Source organism: Cylas formicarius, unplaced genomic scaffold (genome assembly GCF_029955315.1).
Source record: "Cylas formicarius isolate icCylForm1 unplaced genomic scaffold, icCylForm1.1 PGA_scaffold_4__25_contigs__length_36172078, whole genome shotgun sequence".
NCBI classification, from domain to species: domain Eukaryota; kingdom Metazoa; phylum Arthropoda; class Insecta; order Coleoptera; family Brentidae; genus Cylas; species Cylas formicarius.
The window spans coordinates 7,192,650-7,215,447 of NW_026844334.1; the positions used below are offsets into that span (position 1 = coordinate 7,192,650).

Consider the following 22,798-nt stretch of genomic DNA (forward strand, 5'->3'; position numbering starts at 1 on the left):
TTGCGTGCTCGTACTGAAAAGAATGGTCCCTTCCACTTTACAACAGGCGGGTCTTAAACTCATTCCGAACTCAAAATCATAATAGGTAGTAAAAACGGTATATCTTTAGGCGAACTTTACCTCCTGGGACGGAATTAACACGACTTATGTCTAAAACGGATTATCCATGTTTTAATTTCTTTGTATTCATTCAACCCTTTTTTCTCTAAATATGCGACATGCTATAGCGCAAATTTTATGGCATTCTCCGAAAATCACAAATGAAATCCTAAATATGAGCAAAACTGCAATTATTTTCAATTCCAGCCATTTTTGTCGCAATAACTGGCAAACTAAATTATTGTGGCTGACTAATTTCAATCAAAACGGATATGCGGGTACATTCTGGACAAACACCTTTATATCTAAAATGAAATGAAAAATTACAGGGTGAAAAAGCAAGTATCATCAGTCAAACTTGTCGCGTTTTTAACCTTTTTCTTTTAAATTTTTTGCTTAATTTTTCCTTTTTTTCCTCTGTACATCTTGGAACGTAACCAGGTTGTCAGTTTGGAAAACAATTTATTCTAAGATTATGTAGTTTAGCGAGCAAATATATCAGAGCAGTGAAGAGGAATAATGACCTTTAAATCGTAAATTTAAATTTTACATTTATTATATGTGTTTTAAAGAAAGTCGATACGGTTCTGCGCTGTTTCTTTATTCGAGAGAGTTATATATTATTATTGAACTGTAACGCTGAGTGGTCTTAACCGTATTCCATAGGCGTAGTGTGATGATTGTTAAGGGTCCAGAGAGTAGTAGGTAGACGGCCAGGTAGTTGACCTACCTGTCTTAGTGTTGCAATTGTATAGAAGAAACTAGATATAAAAACTTACTGGTGAATTGTCGAACAAGTCCCAAGACGCTATACATATCATCTTTAAGTTAAAGCGAAGGTTGAAGCTTTATTTATTGTATATTTTTTATATTTATGTATTTTTATTTATTTTAGTTTATTATAGCATACTTCCAAAATTATTAGGAATCCGAATAAGAGCTATAAAACCCTATAGAACTTGGTTTGTTTCTTGAGTGTTCTTTAATAAACCCACTTACATGATAGGTGTATCAGCCGTAATATAGATAGATAGACCTAAGATAATAAGAAAATAAAAATATTAATTTTCCCTTTAATGTTTGTTTATTTGTCGCTTTTATATTAAGATATTAAAATGAAGGTTTTAGGCGAAACGGTACGCTTGTCTTAATTATTAGTAAGCTAGACTTAGCACATAAAGATAGTTTGCGTAAAAATTGAGACTTAAAGGTCTTCATTCAAAAAACACACTTGAAATTTTTCATTTCTCTTTCCAGATGTTCATTTGTTTAATTTGAAAGGAAATCCCTGTAGTTCAGGACGATCCCTAAAATTTTACAATATACAATTTTATTTTGTTTTCTTCTTTGAGAACGCGATACATCGATAACGACCGCTCGCTTAAATGATGTATCGGCGTTAATGTACGCGGGGGTCGTAAATGTTTTATCGTCCTCGTAAAAGATTCTATTTTTAAAGTTCGGAAACATATTCGGGGGAAAACGGCCTCGACGATACATCATCGGGCTGTTTAAAAGTTGTACGTATGTCTTTTTAAATGTAGCGAAGTGATTCTGCCGTACCGAAACAAACAAATCCGTGCTTTGATGCTATCAAAGTCGACTATTGTTTTATCCCGGAATGACACGTCACCAAGCGATGTGAATTTGTACAGGTTATTAGAAAAAAGTGGGTCAATCAGTTAACCGCACATTGTTTTGGCTTTGTTACTGGGATATTTCGATTTGGACGCTTTTTTTTTGAATCTGGAAGAGGTCAAAGTTAACCTTTAAAAATGTATATTTCAAGAGCGTTCATCCAAATACAGAAATCACCGTAGTAAACATAAAATAACCATAAAATGTTAATCTAACTGATTTAGAACATGCTTTTTTCAATTTTCCCTCATTGGTTCTCTTAAGAATCCTTCAAAATCAGTCTATATTAGGCAGAGGAATGTGAATTTAAAAGTTTAATTAATTAATTAATACTCCTGCACACACAAACAGGAATTGCAATGGAAAAGTGCTTACTGATAGCTAAACTTATAAATCTAGATTAAAGAGAAACATACCTACATACTAAGTTTCATTTAAAAAGTAAGACAATTACACAAGAAAGGGCTTGAAACTACTAAAAATAAAATTAATTAAATAAATTTATATTAGACAATTATAATTTTGAATAAAACTTACTCATTTATTAATATCTGCATTAAGTAAAACGTAACTCCATTTTTATTCATTACTCCTTTGAACTTTTTTCTAAAAATCATGCCGGTACTGTATTGAGATGAAAATATAATGCGCCAAATTTCAAAAAGGAGTTTCAAAATACAGCGGAGATATTAATAACATTTTAAATAGCTGTGACACCCTGTATATTCAAAACAAAGCATTTACCGACTTTTTTGAGAAACGATGCATGCAGTATAAGTCATAGGTATGTGACGTGCGCGCCAAGTTAAACTGATCGTATTATAGCGTTTTAAGTTTCAACGTTTCGCTCAAAAATAGCTAATAAAAGGACGAGGCCGGATTGTTGGGTATACATTTTATATTAATGACAGTCTCGTTTACTATAAACTTGCTCGATCAAGTTAATTAAATCCAAATGCCGAGACAGGGCGGGAATTTATACATCCTAAAGAGTTTTGCTCGCCACGAACCGCAAAATGAAATAATCGTTGCCGCGTAAGATCTAGAAATTGTTGTGAAATTAATGAGGTTAACGAACTTTGAGGTCGCATAATAAAACCGGGGCGATAATTTGTTGAACAAATAGACTGGCATGATACAGGAAATGTTCACCAAATGAAAGAATCGGGGACCATTTTTGGCCTCGATATTGTTTTTCACCATACCGAGTGTTTCAAAAAACGTATGGGCTAAGTGAAAACTTTTTATGTGAAAGTTGTATTATCTTCTGGATATATCAATGATAATACTAGAATAGAACACCATGTACTCAGAGTGAAAGGTTTTTGCAACTTGTTGAACATTTTTATTGTTTGAATAATTTTTTTTTAATATTTCATTCTTTTGATGTTACTAGAAATTAGTAATAGTGGTGGTTACTAAATTCTATTATTGAATAATAAACTCAAAATTACTAAAACAAATACATATATATTTTTGAAATCGGGTTATAAATGGTTTTGATCTTAAGTTTATAACACACCGGTTTCTCCATAAAAAAGTGAAGTTGTTGATTTTTTTGACAATAGCGGCGCTCATTTGTTTTTATTGGTACCGTCAGATCTTCTCCCTTAGGTGCCTTCTTGATTAACCGAAGATGTCCACACTTGTAGTTTCAAGCCATGAACATTTTTGTCTTGCGGGATTTCTTCTAACAGTCCCAAAAGTTGATTATTTTCTCTTCTGTATGTATATTCTAGCTAATTACTTTTACGCCCTTTAACATATTGTTCCCATCATTCTTAAAACGTTATCTTTTGTCATTCGTATTATCCATGTGGAAGAACCACATTCCAAATGCGTTGAGTCGCTGCATTATTCTCTTTCCCATTGTCGAAGATTCTATGCCGCACAAGACAATAGAATAAGTGTCTGTTTTTCACGAAACAGTATCGAGTATCGACTGACAGGGGTGGTATTTGTTAGAAATCTCTTCCTTCTCACAAATGTGGCGTTTTCAGATATTGAAACTTTCTCACTTCTTCTATTTCAGTACCATTTTTAGTGAGTTTAGATTTCTACCGTTAAGATTTCTACATTATTTTTGCTCTATTTAGTTTTCATTCCATGTTTGTCATGTGATTCCGCAGTTACGGTGCCACCAAACCGAACATTATCTGTTTCCACTATAGTTGATTAGCTTAATGTCTGCGTAGCCTAAGCCCTGTTTGTGTGTGTGTGTGTGTGTGTAGATGCAGATTTAATGCGATTGAAGGTCTTTCCATAATCAATGATTTGCATATTTTTCAAGTAATACTGTTCCAAGCCCTAATCTAAATTCAAATTGTTCGCATTTTACGTTGATACGCCTGTGTAATATGTTTAACATAATTTTCAGAATGTGGCACGTTGAAATCGAAGCACTTAATATCACTTCATTGTCGTGTTCTATTTCAGGTTCGATCCGTTCTTCGTCCAATATATCTTTAGTAGATCCTGACTATTCTTTTTTTATTTCTTTCTAGTCTGTAATTAATTGGTTTGCAGTACTTTCTTTCTTGTTTCTGTTATTGCATTAATTTTTTTGTAGTTCCTCTAGTTCCTTTAGTTCTCTGCATCGATGGCTCATCGATTTTTCATTTGCCGTGTCTGACTAATTATTGAATGGGGTTTCTTTGTATTGACCACCCATGGTTTCTTTGCTGCAATATGTTGTTCTGTTTGTATTTGGTTAATTGTCTGCTGTAAGGAATATCATGGATCTTCCATCGATTGCTTTTGTTTGCGGTGTTTTTTTTTAATCGCTATATTTATTTTTTCAGTTATTTTAAACGAAATCTTTATGCTTGATTATCTTCGGTCTTATATATACTGTTCATATGACAAGGTTATGATCCTACTTCCAATGTCTGTTCAGAAGATTGTAGAGAAAAAACCGTACAACTGTTATGTAAAAAGTTTTTACCGATCCCCTTTAATAAACTCTGTGATGACATGACAAATGACAACCATAAAGTCGAAATTTTTTTTTTTAGAGTTAGAGAGTTTACAGTTAATTGAACTTTTAACAATGAATGCTGACCGAATTGATAAGTTCATTTTTCCATTCCCCAGTCTAAAATAACCAATTGTGCCCCTGCGCGAAATGTCACTTAATCGACGTTTTGAATATTTTCATTTTATTTAATTATTTATATATTTTTTAGTGTTAACGAATGGTGGTTAAGTCCAGTGAGTTGATTCCTTCCTTCGTCTAAAAACGTATCTCGACTGGAATAAAGTCGGAGAGACGTTGAACCGTTTTTCCACGAAGCATTCGGAATGTGTAATAAAGATAAATGGCCGCTCCCAAATCGGACAAGTATAATCTATATTTATAAAGGCGGCGGCACGACAATTTTTTCGGGATAATGTTTCGGGATAACGTATACGAGGCTTTCGATTGGGTGACATTTGTCTGCCTCAAACGCAACCCAAATGGTCTACGTTAAGTCTACAAGTCCTACTAGACCCGCATAAAGGTCTATTATATTACTCTCATTATAATAATTGTCAGTGGCTTTTTTTATACTTCAAAAACGGTTCTTTTGAAATGACAAAATTAGAATTATGTATATTAACCAAGAAGTTCAAATTATCTAAATTGAGCCCTTCGAAAAGCTTGTAACGTATAGTCTGTCTCAATCTTCATCGTGCTGGCTTTTCCCTGCAATTATGGAAGTTAGCTTCCTACGCCATCCGTTAGGTATTAAAGGATAGAACATTCGGGGCGGACTCTCAAAGGTTTTGGTAATGATATATATTTTTTAGTTTATTTACGTTTACTAAATTGCACTGAGAAAGAACAACGACATTAAATATATACAATAATTTTATAACTAGGAATAATTATACATAATTAATTTTTTATTCTAAATGCCTAAATCTAATTATGTTTCACTATCAGAGTCGTCATTGAGATTAATTATAATAGGATTTATGTAGTTTTGTATAGAAATGTGAGAGCTCTCGATTGGTATGTTCTTAATTACATTTTTTATCAAATTTATAACACACGCAATGATATGGAGGAAGACGTAAAACAGTATGGCCAGCTTGTTCAGCCAAATTATCGCATACCTACTATTTTTTAATTGCATATGAATTTATTATTATTATTATTATTATTATAAGAATAAAGTGCAGAGGAGAACCTATTATGCACATTGATAGTTAGTAGCATGAGAATGTTATACATATAATAAATATTTATTTATTGCTGTAAAACAATGCACTGTCCAAGTGACGTTTAAATACAGATAAGTTCGCCGCACACACAACATCTGAGGGTAAACTGTTCCAATAATCGTTACTGTTAATTATAAAATGCAGGCGATGTGAAGTCCTGAATTTGGGACCTTCAAAAGTTGTGTTTTTTGTAACTGAATTCAAAATGAAATATCATTTTCTAACAAATATTCCTGGATGTCAGTTTTTCAAACTTGATGAGGCTGGACTTTGCGTAGCTGTTATTGGGTATATTTTTTAAAACATCGTTTTGAAATCAATTTTCAAAAAGTTCGGCACTTGTATCCTCATGATAATCGAATCTAGAACATTTAATATTATTTGCACACAACAGCAAGCAGTTTTAAGTGGAATCAACCCATCCTATCGTGTTTATCGAACCATGTTTAATCAAGGTAAATTATGGATGTGTTGTCTAATCTATATCTTTTAATTTCTTGAAGGTAATTAAATCTGCAAGGACGTAATCTGTGTGATCCCATTACTACTTCCATTTTGCCTATTTTGCGGTACTTAAATCCCATGGAGGGTGGCACAGCTTATATTTATATTAGTTTCATCCTCTTCCATCTTCTTTTTCATTTTATACAAGGTAGGAACAACTTCGCTTTGATAAAAACAATATGTTTTCCATCTTATTAGGTCCTGATCACTATTGTCTATACGGTGAGTTAAATCACTGCGTTTAATCCCTTTCTTCAATTCTCCACTATTAATAATATCCCTTATCGACTATATTGGCGTTTGTTTCTCATTTAATAAGTAGACAGTAAGAATAGATTTTTGACAACCTGTTCTGCATAGTTGTTGTTTTGTTTAGGCGCTCCACAGTGTCCTCCTGCCTTAGATGAATTTCGTGGAGTACTGTTTTTGTTGGGGAACTGGCTGAATTTTTTAGCTGACTCAAATAGTCAGCGGGTGTATCTCCGTCCAGTTCTTTTTACCTTTTCCGATCGCACGCAGGCACAATGTTCACCGGCTGCCTAACCTTCTGAGATTTTAATATTTTCGATGCGTATAAAATGAATATGGCTCTTGCTGTTTTATCGATTTTGACTCTCATTTTAATTGTTTCACATTTGACGTTGCAATCAAAGCTGAAAACGGCGAGCCGTAAATAAATAAAGATTGTTATTGCGATTTATTACCGTCATTAAAAACGACATAGCGGCGAGGACCGGGTGTTTCGACGACTGTCGGACCCCCCGTATCATTCGTTGTATGTACAAAACGGCCATAAAATGCAGTTATTAACGACTACCACGTTTTAAATGTTGTTCGCGTTTTATGATGTGCGAATGTCTGATGTGTGAACATTAACGGCATGCGTGCGCTGTCATAGCGCCATTATTATTTGGAAAGTAGGGACCGCGGAAATGTCGATCGCCGTTATGTTGCTCGCGTGCGTCCATTGGTGGCGTCTTAACGTTTCCGAAAACAATATTTTTCAAACCGGTTGAACGTTTTTATTCCTTTTAGTCCTCGCAGTATAATAATGGATTAATTATGTTTAATTTATTATTATTTATAATTATCACACATGGTGTTCGACAATTGAGTTCGGAAACTTGGAGGAAAGATTCATTCATTGATTCATTTAAAGATTTGGTGAAATAATGGTAGTAATTTATGTAACAACAATTCGAAATCGTAATATTTTGCTTGTCAAAATTATAATTTTTTTAATTTTATTTTTAACGCAGTGGTATTGATTCTCAACGAAATAAGCTGGTATTTTAAACACAGGCCTGATTAAGATGCAAAGATTTTTTTATTTTCCCTGTATTTTATTTATTTAGACTGATATTGCAAAATTGAACAGATCGCCTTAAGCAGAACCATAAATCCTCAAAAATTGTTACTCTTGTTGTAAATCGATAAGTGTTATCGTTTAGCCGCAAATCGACTTTTTTATTTTCGGACCGAATACCCCTCACTTCTAATTTACAGAAAGGTGATACTGGATAGTGGGCTGAATTTTCAACGGAATAAGTTGGTATTTTACACACAGCTCTAATTTAGTAAAAGTCATCGTTACAAAATAAAAGTGTTTGTTTCAGAAATCTGTCACTAGAGGGCACTTTATCTAGAACATTTTTTATTTAGACTGATATTGCAAAATAGAACAGATCGCCTTAAGCGAAACCACAAAACCTCAAAAATCGTTACTCCTGTTTTAAATCGATAAGTGTTATCGTTTAGCCACAAATCGACATTTTTATTCTCGGCCTGAATACCCCGCACTTCTAATTTACAGAAATGTGATACTAGATATCGCGATACGTTACGTAAAAGCAAGTGGAAATGCAGCCCTGCATTAAATTTTTCAAAACCGTATGCTCCAAATTAAAAAAGTGAAGCAATGGCATAAATCAATCCAAAAACATGTTTAATTTAAGTAACATAAATGCATTTAAAGTTTTCGAAAATGAAAAATTATTAATAATAATCGGGAATTAAGCAGTATACAACATTTTCAAAATGCCCACCGTTCATTTCAAAACATTTTCTTACACATTTTCAAAAATGCTGTCCAACACGAAAGATACGTCTAACCTATTTGCAAGAGTTTCGCAACCGTTTATATTTTTTTTTTTTGCGTAGATAATTAATATCTGTTATAGGTGTTTCATACTTTAAACACTTTAAGTGTCCCCAAACAAAGAAGTCCATCGGATTAAGGTCTGGTGAGCGAGGCGGCCAATCTAGAGGTCCGCCGCGATCTATCCATCCATGTCCAAATGCCTGATTTAAATATCTTCGTACAGCCGATGTAAAATGGTGTGGAGCGCCATCTTGCATTAACCACATGTTTTGTCTCCACTGCAAGGGTACCTCTTCCAGCAAAGGTGGTAGTTGCTCTTTTAGAAATCCCCACCCATTCATTTAAAGAAAGCCGACGCTGATGTTTTCCTTCATTTTTTGCATGTGGGTTGTCAATGTTCCACTGATGCATATTTCAAAAATTTACAATGCCATCACAACTGAATGCAGCCGCGTCAGTGAACAAAATGACATGTAAGAATTGCGGGTAATTTTGAATTTTCCCTAAAATTTGATTGCATAAACTTACCGCTCAATTGCTCATCACCCTCATGCAGTGCTAACCTTTTTAACATGAAAGGGTCGAAGATCATTTTCATTCAAAACTTCCCAAACTGTAAAGCTACCAATTCTTCCACGCGCACCAGGATTTCTCGTACTCATTGACATATCAGCCTCCACATTTTGAAGTATACTTTCTTCTCTTGCAGCCGCTCTTTTATACCTTGATCTGCCTTTATTCATAATATCAGGTTTGAATGATCCTCTTTCACCAAGTCTTCAAGTTTCTATTGGGATAATCCTCGCTATAAAGCCGTCGTGCTTGATCTGCATTTCTATTTGCTCTTCCGTAGCAAAAATGCATATCACGATATTCAATATTTGAATATTCCTAAGGATTTGTGACTCTGCTTAAGTCAATCTGTTCTGTTTTGTACTATCAGTCTAAATAAATAAAATACAGGGAAAATAAGAAAAATGTTCCAGATAAAGTGCCCTCTAGTGACAGATTTCTGAAACACTTTTATTGTGTAGCGATGAATTTTACTAAATCACTGAGTTAAAAATAAAATTTAAAAAACTGAATTTTGAGAAGATATAACTCGGAAAATATTACGATTTCGAATTTTTGTTACGTGGCTTACTATCATTATTTTACCACGTTGAATATTTCCTCCAAGTTTCCGAACTCAATTTCCGAACACCCTGTATACTTAATTAATAAAGAACATTGTTTCACCACTGCCTTTACTGAACATTTGTGATAAATTTTCAAATAATTCTACTCTAAAGTCCAGCAAACATGATCAATTTCTATTTTTACCTGCAAAATAATTTAGAGTTTGTGTGAAAATTAACTGGAAGCTTTTGTGGGTTTAGCGTTGATAAAAAATGTAAATAAAGTCGAAATCATGCACGAAAGAAGACGATTGAAAATGTAAATGTAGTATTTATTATAAATGCTACAACAGGAAAAAAACATTTTTTCGGATCGGTTTTTAGCTTATTGTTAAGGAAAGCCTCTTTTCCCAAATATTATTATTAGGTGAAAATGTTAGTCTCAAAAAAATTGAGGTAATGTAATGGAACCAAGAAATTAAAAATGACTTTTATGAAAAATGCAAACATTTTGTTTTAAAAAACTGTCGCTGTAATATTGGAAAAAATTTTTTTTGGGGAACAAAAAAATTAATATAATTCAATTCAACTGTTAAGCAACCCAATTTCTCCCATTTTTTCCTTCTTACGGTCACGAGTACAGTACAGTACAGTGTGTTCAAGATAAGGAAGGTTAATAAAGTGCTGTTGAGAAAACAAAAAAATCCAGTGACTTGAAGATACGCCAAAAAAAACTATTTTTTTTCTGGTGTTATTTGAAGAGATATAACAAGATAAAAGGCAGTTTCTCGTTACCACTTTTTGAGATTTTAAGTAAAGAAACGTGATACTTGAAATCTCTTAACTGTATTTTATAGAGCTCAAAAAGTGGAAACGAGAAAGTGGCGTATCATCAACTGATTGAAATTTTTTAGTTTTCTTACCAGCATGCTATTATTAATCTTTAAATTTTGCAACTTTTATCTAACTTAATCAAATTGATATTTGCATAAAGTTTAGTCTTTTAATTGACGATAAAAGCTACGTTTATTGTCTATATTAAAAAATCCAAAACTAACCAAAATAATTAAAACATATTTTGCGTGAAAAAATTGCTTAGGCCCCTGCCATTTTAACAGCAGTTAGTTTGTTGGGTTGATACGCGACCAACTTAACGGCGCAATGGGCGTGTACCCTTAGCTGACTTGCCCAAGGTAATAAGAAGAAAAGGGGAAGATATTGTTTAGTACCTATTTCTCTCGGTCTGTGGATATCATCAACACTAAAATTGTAAGCAAAAAAGAGAAAACCAGTTCGGATTTTAAACAATAGTAATTTATCCTACAAACGGAACACACAAAAAATAATACTGCGTTTGCTGTTTGGAAATCCGCAAGTTTGTGGAAAGAGTCGATTTCTAGTTGGTAAACTATCGAAAATCCTCGATACGTCACATTTGAGGTTGCTGCGCAGCATCGTTGCGATCATAGACAGTTTCTGAGTCGTGTAGGAGCGAACTCATTGAATGTAAAATAGACAGCTGTAGACCGGGCGATATGTATGCAGACCGCGGCGTTAACGTAGCTGAAATGTACCGTTGCAATGCCTATCAATAAATGAATAATTTTATTCGTTAGTTAAGCATTCTTAAGCATTCCTAACCGACTCCTACTTTAAATGTAGGTGATCTTTCGTCTTCCCTCGCAGACGGTGTTCCGTTTAAATCTCTCCGTAGCCGAGTCGTATTTTTTTTCTTTTGGGGGAGTGACTTTGCATACCGAAAACACTTGGTGCTTAGTGATTTAGTGTCCAGTGCCTCGGAACTGAAAGCCTCGACCGCGTCATATCGTCGACAGCGGAACCGGAATGAATGACATTCATTCCGATGAAGTTTTGAACGTTTAATAGTCAGGCTGGCGGGTGCTGAGATCATTTCGGAGGGCGGCGGGGACGGCGGCGGTACGGGGACGGTCGACAAAAGTTGTCTCACGACGTATATATTTAATCCCGTGGAAACTTGTACCGGCACGCCCAGTCCCGAGAAATATCCGCTCGACGCTACCAATAGCGTTTCCGGTAAGTTCAACTTCGATCCTACCCGACTGCGCCACTCGCGACATTGAGATCCGAATTGCTTGATAAAAACGAATGGATTTGTCGACGGACTCGAACGTTTTTTATATTCAGAAGAAAAATATATATTTAACTCTTAAATTCATGAGTTTTTAATCAGTTATAAACTAGTAGATATAATGGAATTTTCTTTTTATTTAATTTAAAAAAAAAACGATAGTTTTTTTTTATAAGACGCCTCCTTTAGTGGTAGAGGCCGAGTCAACCCTTTTCTTCGTTTTTATGCGATTTGTAACTTTAAACTGCTCCTTCGATACGAAAATCCATTTAAATATTCTTGTTTTAACTCTTTTACAAAACCAAGCATTTACTACTGAGTGCAATAAAAATTGATAAGGAGTTTCAAGTTCTAAAATCCCAGCAGGCCATATTTCTATAGATAATAGACTTCTCTCCGGGCTTATCTCCCTGTTTATATCCCTGTTTACTACGAGGATATCTGAGGTGTCATTGAGACATTCGAATTTAGCATTTTCTCTCTTTCCTTGTCGCTCTCTTCTTATTTAGTCTCGTAGTAAAATTCAACGATAGTAAAGATCGTTATCTCATTGGTTTCAGTAGTTATGAGCAGATTTTAAATACAAAAAAGATTGTTAGTATGCATAATTTAAAATTCTTTAAACTATACAGGGTGGCTCAAAAAAATGTAACGAAAAAACATTGTTTTAAATGGAACACACATTATTTTTTAATTTTGCTTTGAATTCCTTTCAAAATTCTTCAACTTTTTTATTAATAATAATACGTACAATATTTGACTTTTTAAAAAAATTGCTAGATTTCCCAGAAAAAAATACGATAGCGCCATTACTTTTGAAGGTGGATCATTCATATTTGACATTAGTGTGATTCGAAGATGACGTAAAAGATTTACGCAACGGAATTTGAATTAGATGCACGCTTTTTTGAGCCATCCTGTATACTTTAAAATAATGTTAAATTGTACATGAAAGAAATCTTTATAACTTTTGAATTTACCTTCCTATTTACCATTTTCTCATACATACTCTGAACTATTTTATTTTGCTAAAGATTGTGAATATTCATTTAAGAGTTAAATCAAATTGTTTGAGGCGTCGAAGATAAAATCCAGATAAATCGTTGTCAATAACAAGATTTTTGTTAATGTTGGGCCTAATTCAAATTAATTATTTAATTTTTTCTTTATTCTTGAGAACTTTTCGAACCGACTCGTACAGAAACAACCGCAACCAATTCCTTTTGTGTCCAATTTTGTTGCGAATTCCATGGGGAACCGCCTTGCCTTGTTGTATCGAGAATGTGTGTTGGAAAAATAACATCAAATCAATATTTTAACAGGGCGAAAACGAAAGGAAGCCTCCAAATTTAATATTTGGTTCGCGATAAATGTAGTTCCGGACTTTCGTATCCAAATAGTTTTTCTTCGCAGGAACGAATTGAGCACTCACTTGGAAAACTGTCACTTTTTTTACTCCGTATGGCTGACCGATACGTTAAAAAACTTTATACAAGATTCAGATTTAGGAGGTGCATAGACAGGGTGTTTACAGTTTCTAATATGTTAAATGTAAAAAAGAACACCTTTTTACAATATGTTAACTATTTTTTACCTGATTTTGTTGAAATTTGTCAATGAGCATTGTCCATAGACATGTACGCCAATGACTTTTTTTGCAATTTTTGTAATTTACTTTCTAAAATTATGTCTATAGAAACATTAAAATACTGGAAAAACTATTAAGCTTAGGTATGTATTTATTATTTATTAAAAAGTTAAATACTTTTTAAAGGAATTCAAAACAAAATTTAAAAATAGAGAGTTTCATTAAAAAAAAAAAGTCTCGTTTTTTTTTGAGCCGTCCTGTATACTCTAAAATTAATAAATACAATTCATTTTTATGAACATGTATTTCTTTATTAACTATTATTAATTTAGCTACTTAAATAATTTAATTAGAATGCTGATATTGTAAATCAGCAATGAATTCCTTTCTTTAGGTGTCAGAAAGAAATCACCTTTTCCTTCAATTTTCAAAATTAAAATTTTCTGTAGAACTATTTTCTGATATTTTTTGATATAAATTTATCACTATCAATTATATCTTTAAAATTATTCATCTTATTTTAATAGGAATTATTAATTATTAACAAATATTGTAGTCTATCGTTTTTTTGAATCGCCCTCTATATTTTAGATATGAAAACGTGATGAAATGCGTCGTTGTTTTCACTCTGCAAATTGTAAGTCAAATTTGTTGAAGTTCAACTTTTTCTTGAGATGTTCAAAGCTTTAATTAATTTTTTTTCTGTGTGTCCTTTTCTTCTATTAAACTTATATATTTGTAGGACGAGGTTCAATCACTTCAACCACATCAAACGAACATCAATTTTCTTTATACAATCTTTATTAATATTACAATGTGTATATTATTAAAAATTGAGAATTGAGAATTTTTTTGACGAAATGTTCACAAATAACAATTACATTTTTGGAGAAGTCCTTTCGTTACTGTAAAAATATACACACTATTATGCCATAGAAAATTTTAATCGGTGAATTCATCAAGCTAATTGTAGAGCTGCCGTTTTCCAATTACGAGGAAATATGGCGTGGTATATAAGGAAGGCGTGATCACAGAGGTAATTTATATGACGAGGCATTTGTGGCACTTGGGAAATATTCTTGATTAGAGGGGCCACTGGCTGCCATCTGCACATTATAGCTATGAATTGGATGTCGTTGTACTCTTGCTTTCACATGTCGGTTTTGATAACATTCAAACAATTCGACAGAGGCCATTTTTGTTTGCTTTTAAACCCACCTCCGAAATTTTAAATACTTTTTTTTTGGATATTTCATAGTGACAAAATGTCACCAGAGGAATATAGATACAAGGAAGTAGCTTTATACAAGGTCTGACTAAACAAGGAGGTAATTATTTCTTTGGTCCGAAGGATTTTAAGGCGAAAAAGGTACGACGTGTCAAGTATGGCCGCGTACTAACACCCTGTATTTCTCCAATTTGCAGCTCCAATACGCAAATTTTTTTGCAGCAAAATTGTGCAATCGATCCGTAAAAAAACGTATAAATGAAGAAAAAGTGGAGATCTGGGGTCATCAGTCTCTGTCAGAGAAGGAAAAATTAATCATCTTAAATCGACAGGGAACTCAACAAATTTAATCCTGATAGCTCAATATTCCTGCGAAGTAAACAGACGTAGCAGAAAATTAAATATAATCTTCGTCTATGTATCGGAAAACTTTGGAAATTTATCAATCCCAAATACTTATTGCAATGTTTGTGATTATTTGTTTGCCGCCTATTGATTTTGTTTTTCCGAAATTATCAAGTATAGTTTATAGAAAGGACGTTAGATATGATTGAATTCCTCCAATCCCTGGCTAGCGATATAATTATTGTTTTTTTGTAATACCAAAAATTTTATGTCGTTAAGCATTTCGGCAGTCACTTTTTTTTATTTACTTGGTCGAGTTTGATTATTTTCCTTCTGTCCGTTATGACATACAAACCGCACCATGTTACACTTGCCAACTAGTAGTAAAGACAATCTTTTAATTGAGCAATATTGTACTGGAATATTTAAACAAGACTGTGAAGGGGAGAATCGTGATTCCATTGGTATTGGTATATTCCACAAACATCTCAAAACCATTCTTGTGTTTTAGAAAAATTTTATTTGAAAGTTTGAATCATTTTTGTTGAGTATTCCATTTTTGATCATCAAGTAGAGCCCTCAGATTTTACCTCTCGGGTCTAGTTTTTGCTATAGGCAGGTGTATATTTTTCGTTATTACTGTTATATTGCCATTGTCATTAAACAAAAACAAATACATATGGATGGAACTAACCAAAACTAGAAATTATATACAATACTCAATTATCACTTAGGAGGAAACAATTGTAGTCCGCCATCATATGTCTATCCCATCGTGGTCGATAACGATCTTCCATCTTCCTTGTGCACATGGAATTTTTTCCCCCGTCCTTCACTACCACCATTTAAGTTTTCTGGAAAGCAATCTAGGTGGTTGTGGAGATAGTGAACTTTTATACTTAGACATTTTACAACCGAGAATATTAAAGTTTGAAAACAGAGTTTTCACTAATTCTACATAATGGAATGGAAGAAGAGAGAGAAGAAAATTTTGTACTACTTGAACAATTGCGCACCAAGTCCAACCTGTCTCGTTCATTGATGAGGTGAATTGTGGAGCTTTAATAAGGGGCCTTAATTTAGGACTATCGAATATATCGACTTTTAGTTTTACAGGGCTAATCCCACGAAATTGTGACAAGTACCCCAAAGCTTTCGCAAATTGCTTCATCAACCTCAGCGTGGTGTGCAAGGGTGGAAGGAACAATTTTTTGTTTTTCTCGAATCATGGGATCTCTTGAAGATCAATTCTTGTTAACCCAGTGCTCATTATTTACCCTATTTTGTACAGCCACTCTATTGTGCAAGGAGGAAATCAACACAATCTTAAATATTTTTGACAATTAGGTATATGTTTATTTATTTATGTCCCTTATCAGAATATCAATCAATAATATCAATTAACCTGTAACTCAACGACTAGAGCTGATAGAAAAAATCTGGTGGTACTCTTGGAATCAGTTATTTAATTATTATTATTTATAATTTAAAACTTCAAAGCTCGGCATTCGTACGCTTTCACATGCTACCCTTTAAGTCGGAAAATATTAAACTTCAAGAAAAATGCAACCCCCTTTAAGTAACGCGCATAACCTGACCGTCGACGGTAGGTGATCTAAAGCTTTCGCCGCATCGCGACGATGGAGGCGCCATCTGCCGGACGCCGACTGCAGGCGATCCGGGGCCCCACATGCACCCGAATTTCCTCTACGGGAAAGTGTTGCCCGACGGTCGACCCAATTTCTTCATCGATTACGACCTTAGTTTCCAGGCTTACGGGCCGCGAACCGGCAAAGGTCAAACCAAGTGCTGCGTGGCCAGTCCGTTCCTGGCGAACGAGCTGAGTTTCGGGCATCTGTACACCATCAGCAAGAGCGAAAAGGTAATCAGGAACCACCAATGGTTGTTATGTATATATTTTTTGTTGGATTTCGATCGAAAATTGGCCCAAATGACAGGTTATGTATAGCAATGAGGAAAACAATGTGTAGAGTAATTATAACTCAATGGATACGTAAAAGGACTACTACAGGGACTTTCAATGTTTGGCATTGTGTTCATTTCAAAATTCTTTCTTTCCATCGAATGCGGGTTCTACCACCCGGATTTGGCTAAATTTGTGGGTTTTTTCAACTTCTTCAATAGCTTAAGGTCTTTCATTTTGAATGTCGACTTGTGTTTTGTTGGAAATGATTTCCCTTTACACCATCCTAAAGGAATAACAAGAAGCAATACGTCAGATAAAATAGTATGTGGGTAAAAATAAGGATCAAAAATTATTTTTTTGGTTTCTGTTTATCTGGAATTTTATTTTATTTTTTATGTAGCATAATGCTAAATAAAGATTATATTATTATCCTTAATTTCCAGAAACAGGACTGAACAATTTGAGATCATTTTACTTTTCTTCGCGCCAATAAAAAAACTAAATTTTTGAGATAAGTTAGCTCGCAGCTTATCCAGAATCATGGCAGTCACATTTGATTGGTACTAGAAAATAAATCTTGTTGGGTATCCACGAATTGTTTATTATTCTAGCAATATTAAGTTTTAAGGTACTGTAATACTATTTATGACTGTTCTGGATTCCTCCTGCGTCGATTATTGAAGCATCGAACTTGCCAATCATCCTGTTGGCTTCTTCAAAGCTTCATCGAAACTGGTTTACATAATGCTATGTAGCTGCGTATATTGGGTCTGGTCAATAAGCCTCCTTCCGAAGGAATCCTTTAACCCCATTTTTTTTTAAAGATAGGGATGTTACTTTCCGACATTTTTAAAAAAACCGTACTCTTGTTTAAAGTACAAAAGTACTGGTCATTTTGGTTATATGAGTTTAAATAAATTAGCTTATTTGCTTCAAACTCATCAGCAGTAACATTTATGAACTGTTTGAATAATATAATTTATTTCCATATTGTGATGCAATTATATTAAGGTGTCTTAAACCGTTTCAAGAAGGAAAAATATCAGATGCATAAAGAATTTATCCTTTCACCAGACAGCACATATCCCAACAATTATCCATAACGTATTCTCTGAAGATACGGAAATAAGAAGGTGCGTCCAAAAAGGATGTATTCTATCTCCACTATCATTCAGTTCTTGTCAGAAGCCATATTTAAAGAAATCTTTAAAGAGCAAGTCATAGGGAGTAAAAGTAAATGGTGTGCCAATATCCAATCTAACCAGAGAAAAGATAAACTCTACATCTTGGTCACATTTTTAGAAATGAAGCATATAATATTCTACAGTTTATTAAAAAAAAGCTAAAATACAACGGCGAGGTAGACTCTTATTGAAGCGTTAAATTAAGGGTGATAAGACTATAATTGTACTCGGTGATTCACTACTCGAAAGTTGTTTAAAATTGAGGGGTTCGTCCTACTTTTGCCCCGGCCACCGAGTGAGGGGGATGGGTAAAACATAAGCAAAATTAGAGAGATTTTGGCGTCACCCGTTTTTCACCGGAAAGGAGAAGTATTAGCTACAAAAAAAAAGTCTAGGCCTGAAGTTTACAGCAAGCATCTATTGTTATTAAACAAACTCTATGGTTGTTTAGATATTTCTATGGATTCTTCAATTTGTCGTAGTTTTAAGGCTCTTTCATGTTCTTTCAGTCTATGTCTCCAATGTATTCTTTACCGCACTTGGATGGAATGCTGCAAACTTCTGTTTGATATGTGGTCATTAATGTTTAGAATATAAGAAAGGACCAGAGTGGCAAGTTGCATTTGGAGTAAAATTCTTGAGGAGGTTGTAGTGAAGAAGGTTCAATATCTCTTGTGTGAAAATTATTCGATAGAAGAGCGGATGTTAATTGTTTTAATTTTGAGTTCAATAATTCGGGATGCGATAGATGAAAGTTGATAACCGATGAGATTTGGACCGGATAGTGATGTGACAATGCATTAAGGTCTCTGTCCGCTGTTTTTCTGTGAACTCAATGTTAAGAATTAATAGAAATATCTAAGAATAAGAACAATCGACGCAGCATGAATCCAACAGGTTTGTAAATAGTAAGTTGTTTAAGTTTAACAAACTAAGAACGCAGATAAAAATGTGTATTTTTCTTGTAGTTTGCATTTCAAATCTTGTGTTTCGATAATATTCACGAACTGGTTAAGCAGCCGCACAGCATACTCGACGTTGTTTGGATTCGCTAGGGCAGTATGCTCGCCATAACTGAGATTGTTTTTTCATCTAGGAGGAGCGAACATACGACGAGCCGTATTCAGGCGACCTGCCACGAAGATCGTGGCTATGTTGTCCGGGATCCCAGAGACACACGGAATGCGACCAACCGCCATTGTTGGAGGAGTGCAAAGTCGTCGGCACTCCGTCGGAAACGATAACCAAACCTCCAGGGTTGAACGCGTGTAGCGGCGCTTGCGTACGTACAAAGAAGTGCGCATGCGCACCCGATACGAGTACTCATATCGCTCATGTGCCGAGTCAATATTTAATATGGAGACGCAAGTCTAATTTTGTCCCAGATTATTTCCCCCGGGGGACTAATTAGAAACGTCCGTTGCCGCGTCACAACGGTCACGCCCACCTAATAATTCGACTTTATTCGAGCCATTAATCTGTTGTCGGCGGTCGTTTCGCCTTGGATCCATTACAATCTATATTTAGGTGCGCGTTGTAAAAAAAAAAACGTTCAACTCGTAAAATACAACGTCGATATCCATAAAAGAAATTAGATTAAAGATGAAGTGACGCATTCTGCGCAGATATAACCGGCGCAGTCGCTAGGATCTTTTCGTACTTGCGAAATAGCGAAGATAAGTTGCCAAATGTTAGGTCTAATTATAAGAAAGCGTTATTTCGGTAGTATTGAAAGAATAATACATTTCTGCCCATATGTTAGATAAATAAAGATCCGTTTAATAACATTTTCATAGTCTTTTTAGTTTTTAAGATGCAGAGAATTTTTGGAAATCTTGCAATTTGGGACGCTCCTCAACTCCGTTGTCTTTTAACTTATGTAAAATAGCATTTTGTTAGATTTTTGTTGTATTGTAGATAATTTTTATAAACCAAACTTATGTTTTTTTTTAATATATAATCGTCTGCACTTTTTCCTAGAAACACATAAATATAAATGACAAAGTTTTCCTTTTTTTTTTCTTCAAAATATTCCATTAGCTCAATATAATACTCTTTACTTACAGAAAGATGCCGCCACTTATAATTCTAGACTCTTAAGGGCACTTTGCATGGCAATTCATTAAGCCTTTCATAATCTCCTAATGAAACCAATGGTTCTGTGTCAGTTTTGCAATAGAAAAAATGGTCGTTAATTTGGATAAAATTTAGTTTTTATGTAATAATGTTAACTTTCATAACTTATAACTTGTATATATAAGTTATAAGAAAACTATACGTATTTTTTGAAATGGTGTATCTAAGGTATCCAATTCTTCGTTAGTAATATATAATTGTCAATATTTTATTGTTATTATTACTATCTACAGGGTTTGATGTTTAGAAAACATAGGTTTGGTTTATACCTGAAACATTCAATAAAGTAAAACATTTTCAAAAATACCTTCTATCTTAAAAAACCAAAATTTTGATAGCTGCATTTTGTTAACGCACCCCCACAAAAGTACCCAACATGGGGCACCCGGTACTGCGTTTTAATATTAAAATATCTACCCCATCCCAGAATCTCATTATAAAAAATAGATTTCTCTATTCCAAGAATTAAATCACAAAACTTTAGCTACAAATTATCCGAACTCGTAAGAGTTGGCTATTCAAGGTACCAATGTAAGTAGTAAAAGTGGAAAGAACCCGAAAATTATTTTTTAAAGAAGCCCGAGTTTACCTTGAAATTAGTTCATGCTCTTTGTTTCGCGCCTCCCTTAATAATGTGCGAAAATAAAGCGGCTTTTAATAGGCGCAGTCGCTGTAAGACTCGCCTCCGGCGAGGCAATTTATTTTTTCGACGCCGTTTTGTTTGGTCGGAAACGATTGGTAAGTGGCGGAAGAAAAATGCGGCGACGCTCATTTGTTTTTTGCTCGTTTCGAGTCTTTCCCGACCGCATAAAGGTTTAGCTCCGTAGTTTCGCATCGCAAAAATTAGATTATCCTAAATCAATGAGCACGCTGGAACCTGCAATCGATAAACAGGAAAATCGCACCGGGCCTTGTGTACATTTTCCGGGTCGGCGGACAATGGGTTTATAAGCTGTAACATAGGGCGTAGAAAAAAATATTATGGCTTTGTTATCGCGATTAAAAAGGCACACCTGGCCTAAACTTATATAGACAGGGTGGCCACTTTTCGATTGGTAATTTTTAATTGTATAAAAGTTGTGAATTTATATGCCCTGAAAATTAAATTATCAGAGGTGGGCTAACGAATATTTGTGAAAAACTGCATTTTTTGATTTTAGTATTTCCTTTCTAGCACATTTATTTACAATTAAAAAAAAAGTTGTAAAGTTCAAATGAGATTCTGCGATATTTATTTGGGGCTCCCAATTTTAAAGTGACGAAGTTGTATAATTACTACTAGTCTATGGTTACTCATTTCGTAGAAAAAACCACTGAAAATCGTGTAGTAGACAAGGTAAGTTAATTCCTAAGAAACATATTTTAAACACTAACTCTATAACTCGTATAACTTTTGTGTGTAAAGTTTGAAATCAATGAGCTCGGAAGGAACTACTAAAATCACGAAATTTGGTTCTCCTAAAAAGTTTCTTATTCCACCCCTGCTTATTTAATTTTGATGGCTTCCAGCATTATAATTCTAAAAATTCAACCCTATATCTTTAATGATTAAAAGTTAGCCATTGAAAATGTGGTAATGTCCCGTATTTTTAAATCAAGCCTTTAAACAATTACTATCAATAAAAGTGATTACTCAACAAAACCATCTATACAATACGATCTGGCGATTTACTTCAATTTGAAAGATGATTTGTCATAATTACGAAGATGTTAGTATACTGAAAACTTTAGCAAGCGGCAGTGGAAAATCGTTACGCCGCTGGATTGCTGAATGTCATTCGGTTAAAATAAAATCTAAACGATTTGCCTGCGAGGATACGTTCTATTTCGAAAGCTTTCGTTAAAGAATCGGCGTCATTAATTTCGGATAAAAACTCGATGTTTTCCTTAAGGAAGATAAATGCTAAAAGCGTTTCCATTGCGACGTTTTACCCGGCCCTGGTAAATTATTTATATCGAACCTCGTCAAACGCGGCACTCGAATGTTAAAAGCATCATCAATTTTTGATAAAGGGTTTTTAATTATACGTACAGATCATGTTCACGTCTTCGCGTTTGCGAATGTAATATTTACAACCAGTTAGACAAACGCTATTTTAATCACGAAGTTGATTTGGCACAAACGGAGCGAGTGCTTAATGAAGGAATGACTGAAAAAGTTTGTCAACTTTTTCTTCTTTTTTGTGCACATTTTTGACAAGACTGAAGACTGACCAGAATGTTAATTAAGCTACAAACGTCACACTCAGATCAAAGACCACAGATCAATTTTATGTGCAATAAGCTCTATAGATAATATAAATGCAATTCAAAATTTAATATCTTCGGAACGTAACTACTTTGCGAAGATATTTCTCGGAGGAAGCCATAACGTCTTTTGAATAAACACTGGTTGAAAATTGGTGTAATATGTACAGTGTGTGTAGTCTTCATTGTGCGTTTGACTCTCTTTATTCGGCATTTTTGCCAAATTTTAACATGTATTTCCCTAAACGTGTATTAGGGCGCGTACTTTGTATATTAACGGTTTAGAGAGTTTGAGTTACAAATGTAACGTGGTTTTAAGTAAAGTGAACTCTTTTATAAGATTCCATCATAGTCAAAAGCTATGCCA

At 34.1% G+C, this 22,798-nt stretch overlaps 1 protein-coding gene across 5 annotated transcripts in view; it reads left to right on the forward strand.

Moving 5' to 3' along the window:
* LOC132701299 (colorectal mutant cancer protein) overlaps positions 1 to 22,798 on the forward strand; it is a 50,262-nt gene that overhangs the window by 14,386 nt on the left and 13,078 nt on the right. For 3 of the 5 annotated variants that reach the window (XM_060669100.1, XM_060669099.1, XM_060669101.1), the window contains exons 2-4: positions 11,329 to 11,721; positions 16,548 to 16,819; positions 19,145 to 19,330. The exons of the other annotated variants lie outside the window; for them this stretch is intronic. In XM_060669100.1, the coding sequence (XP_060525083.1) occupies positions 16,628 to 16,819; positions 19,145 to 19,330 (378 nt within the window). In that variant the 5' untranslated portion in view covers positions 11,329 to 11,721; positions 16,548 to 16,627. The remainder of the gene's footprint in view (positions 1 to 11,328; positions 11,722 to 16,547; positions 16,820 to 19,144; positions 19,331 to 22,798) is intronic. 5 annotated transcript variants of the gene reach the window in all.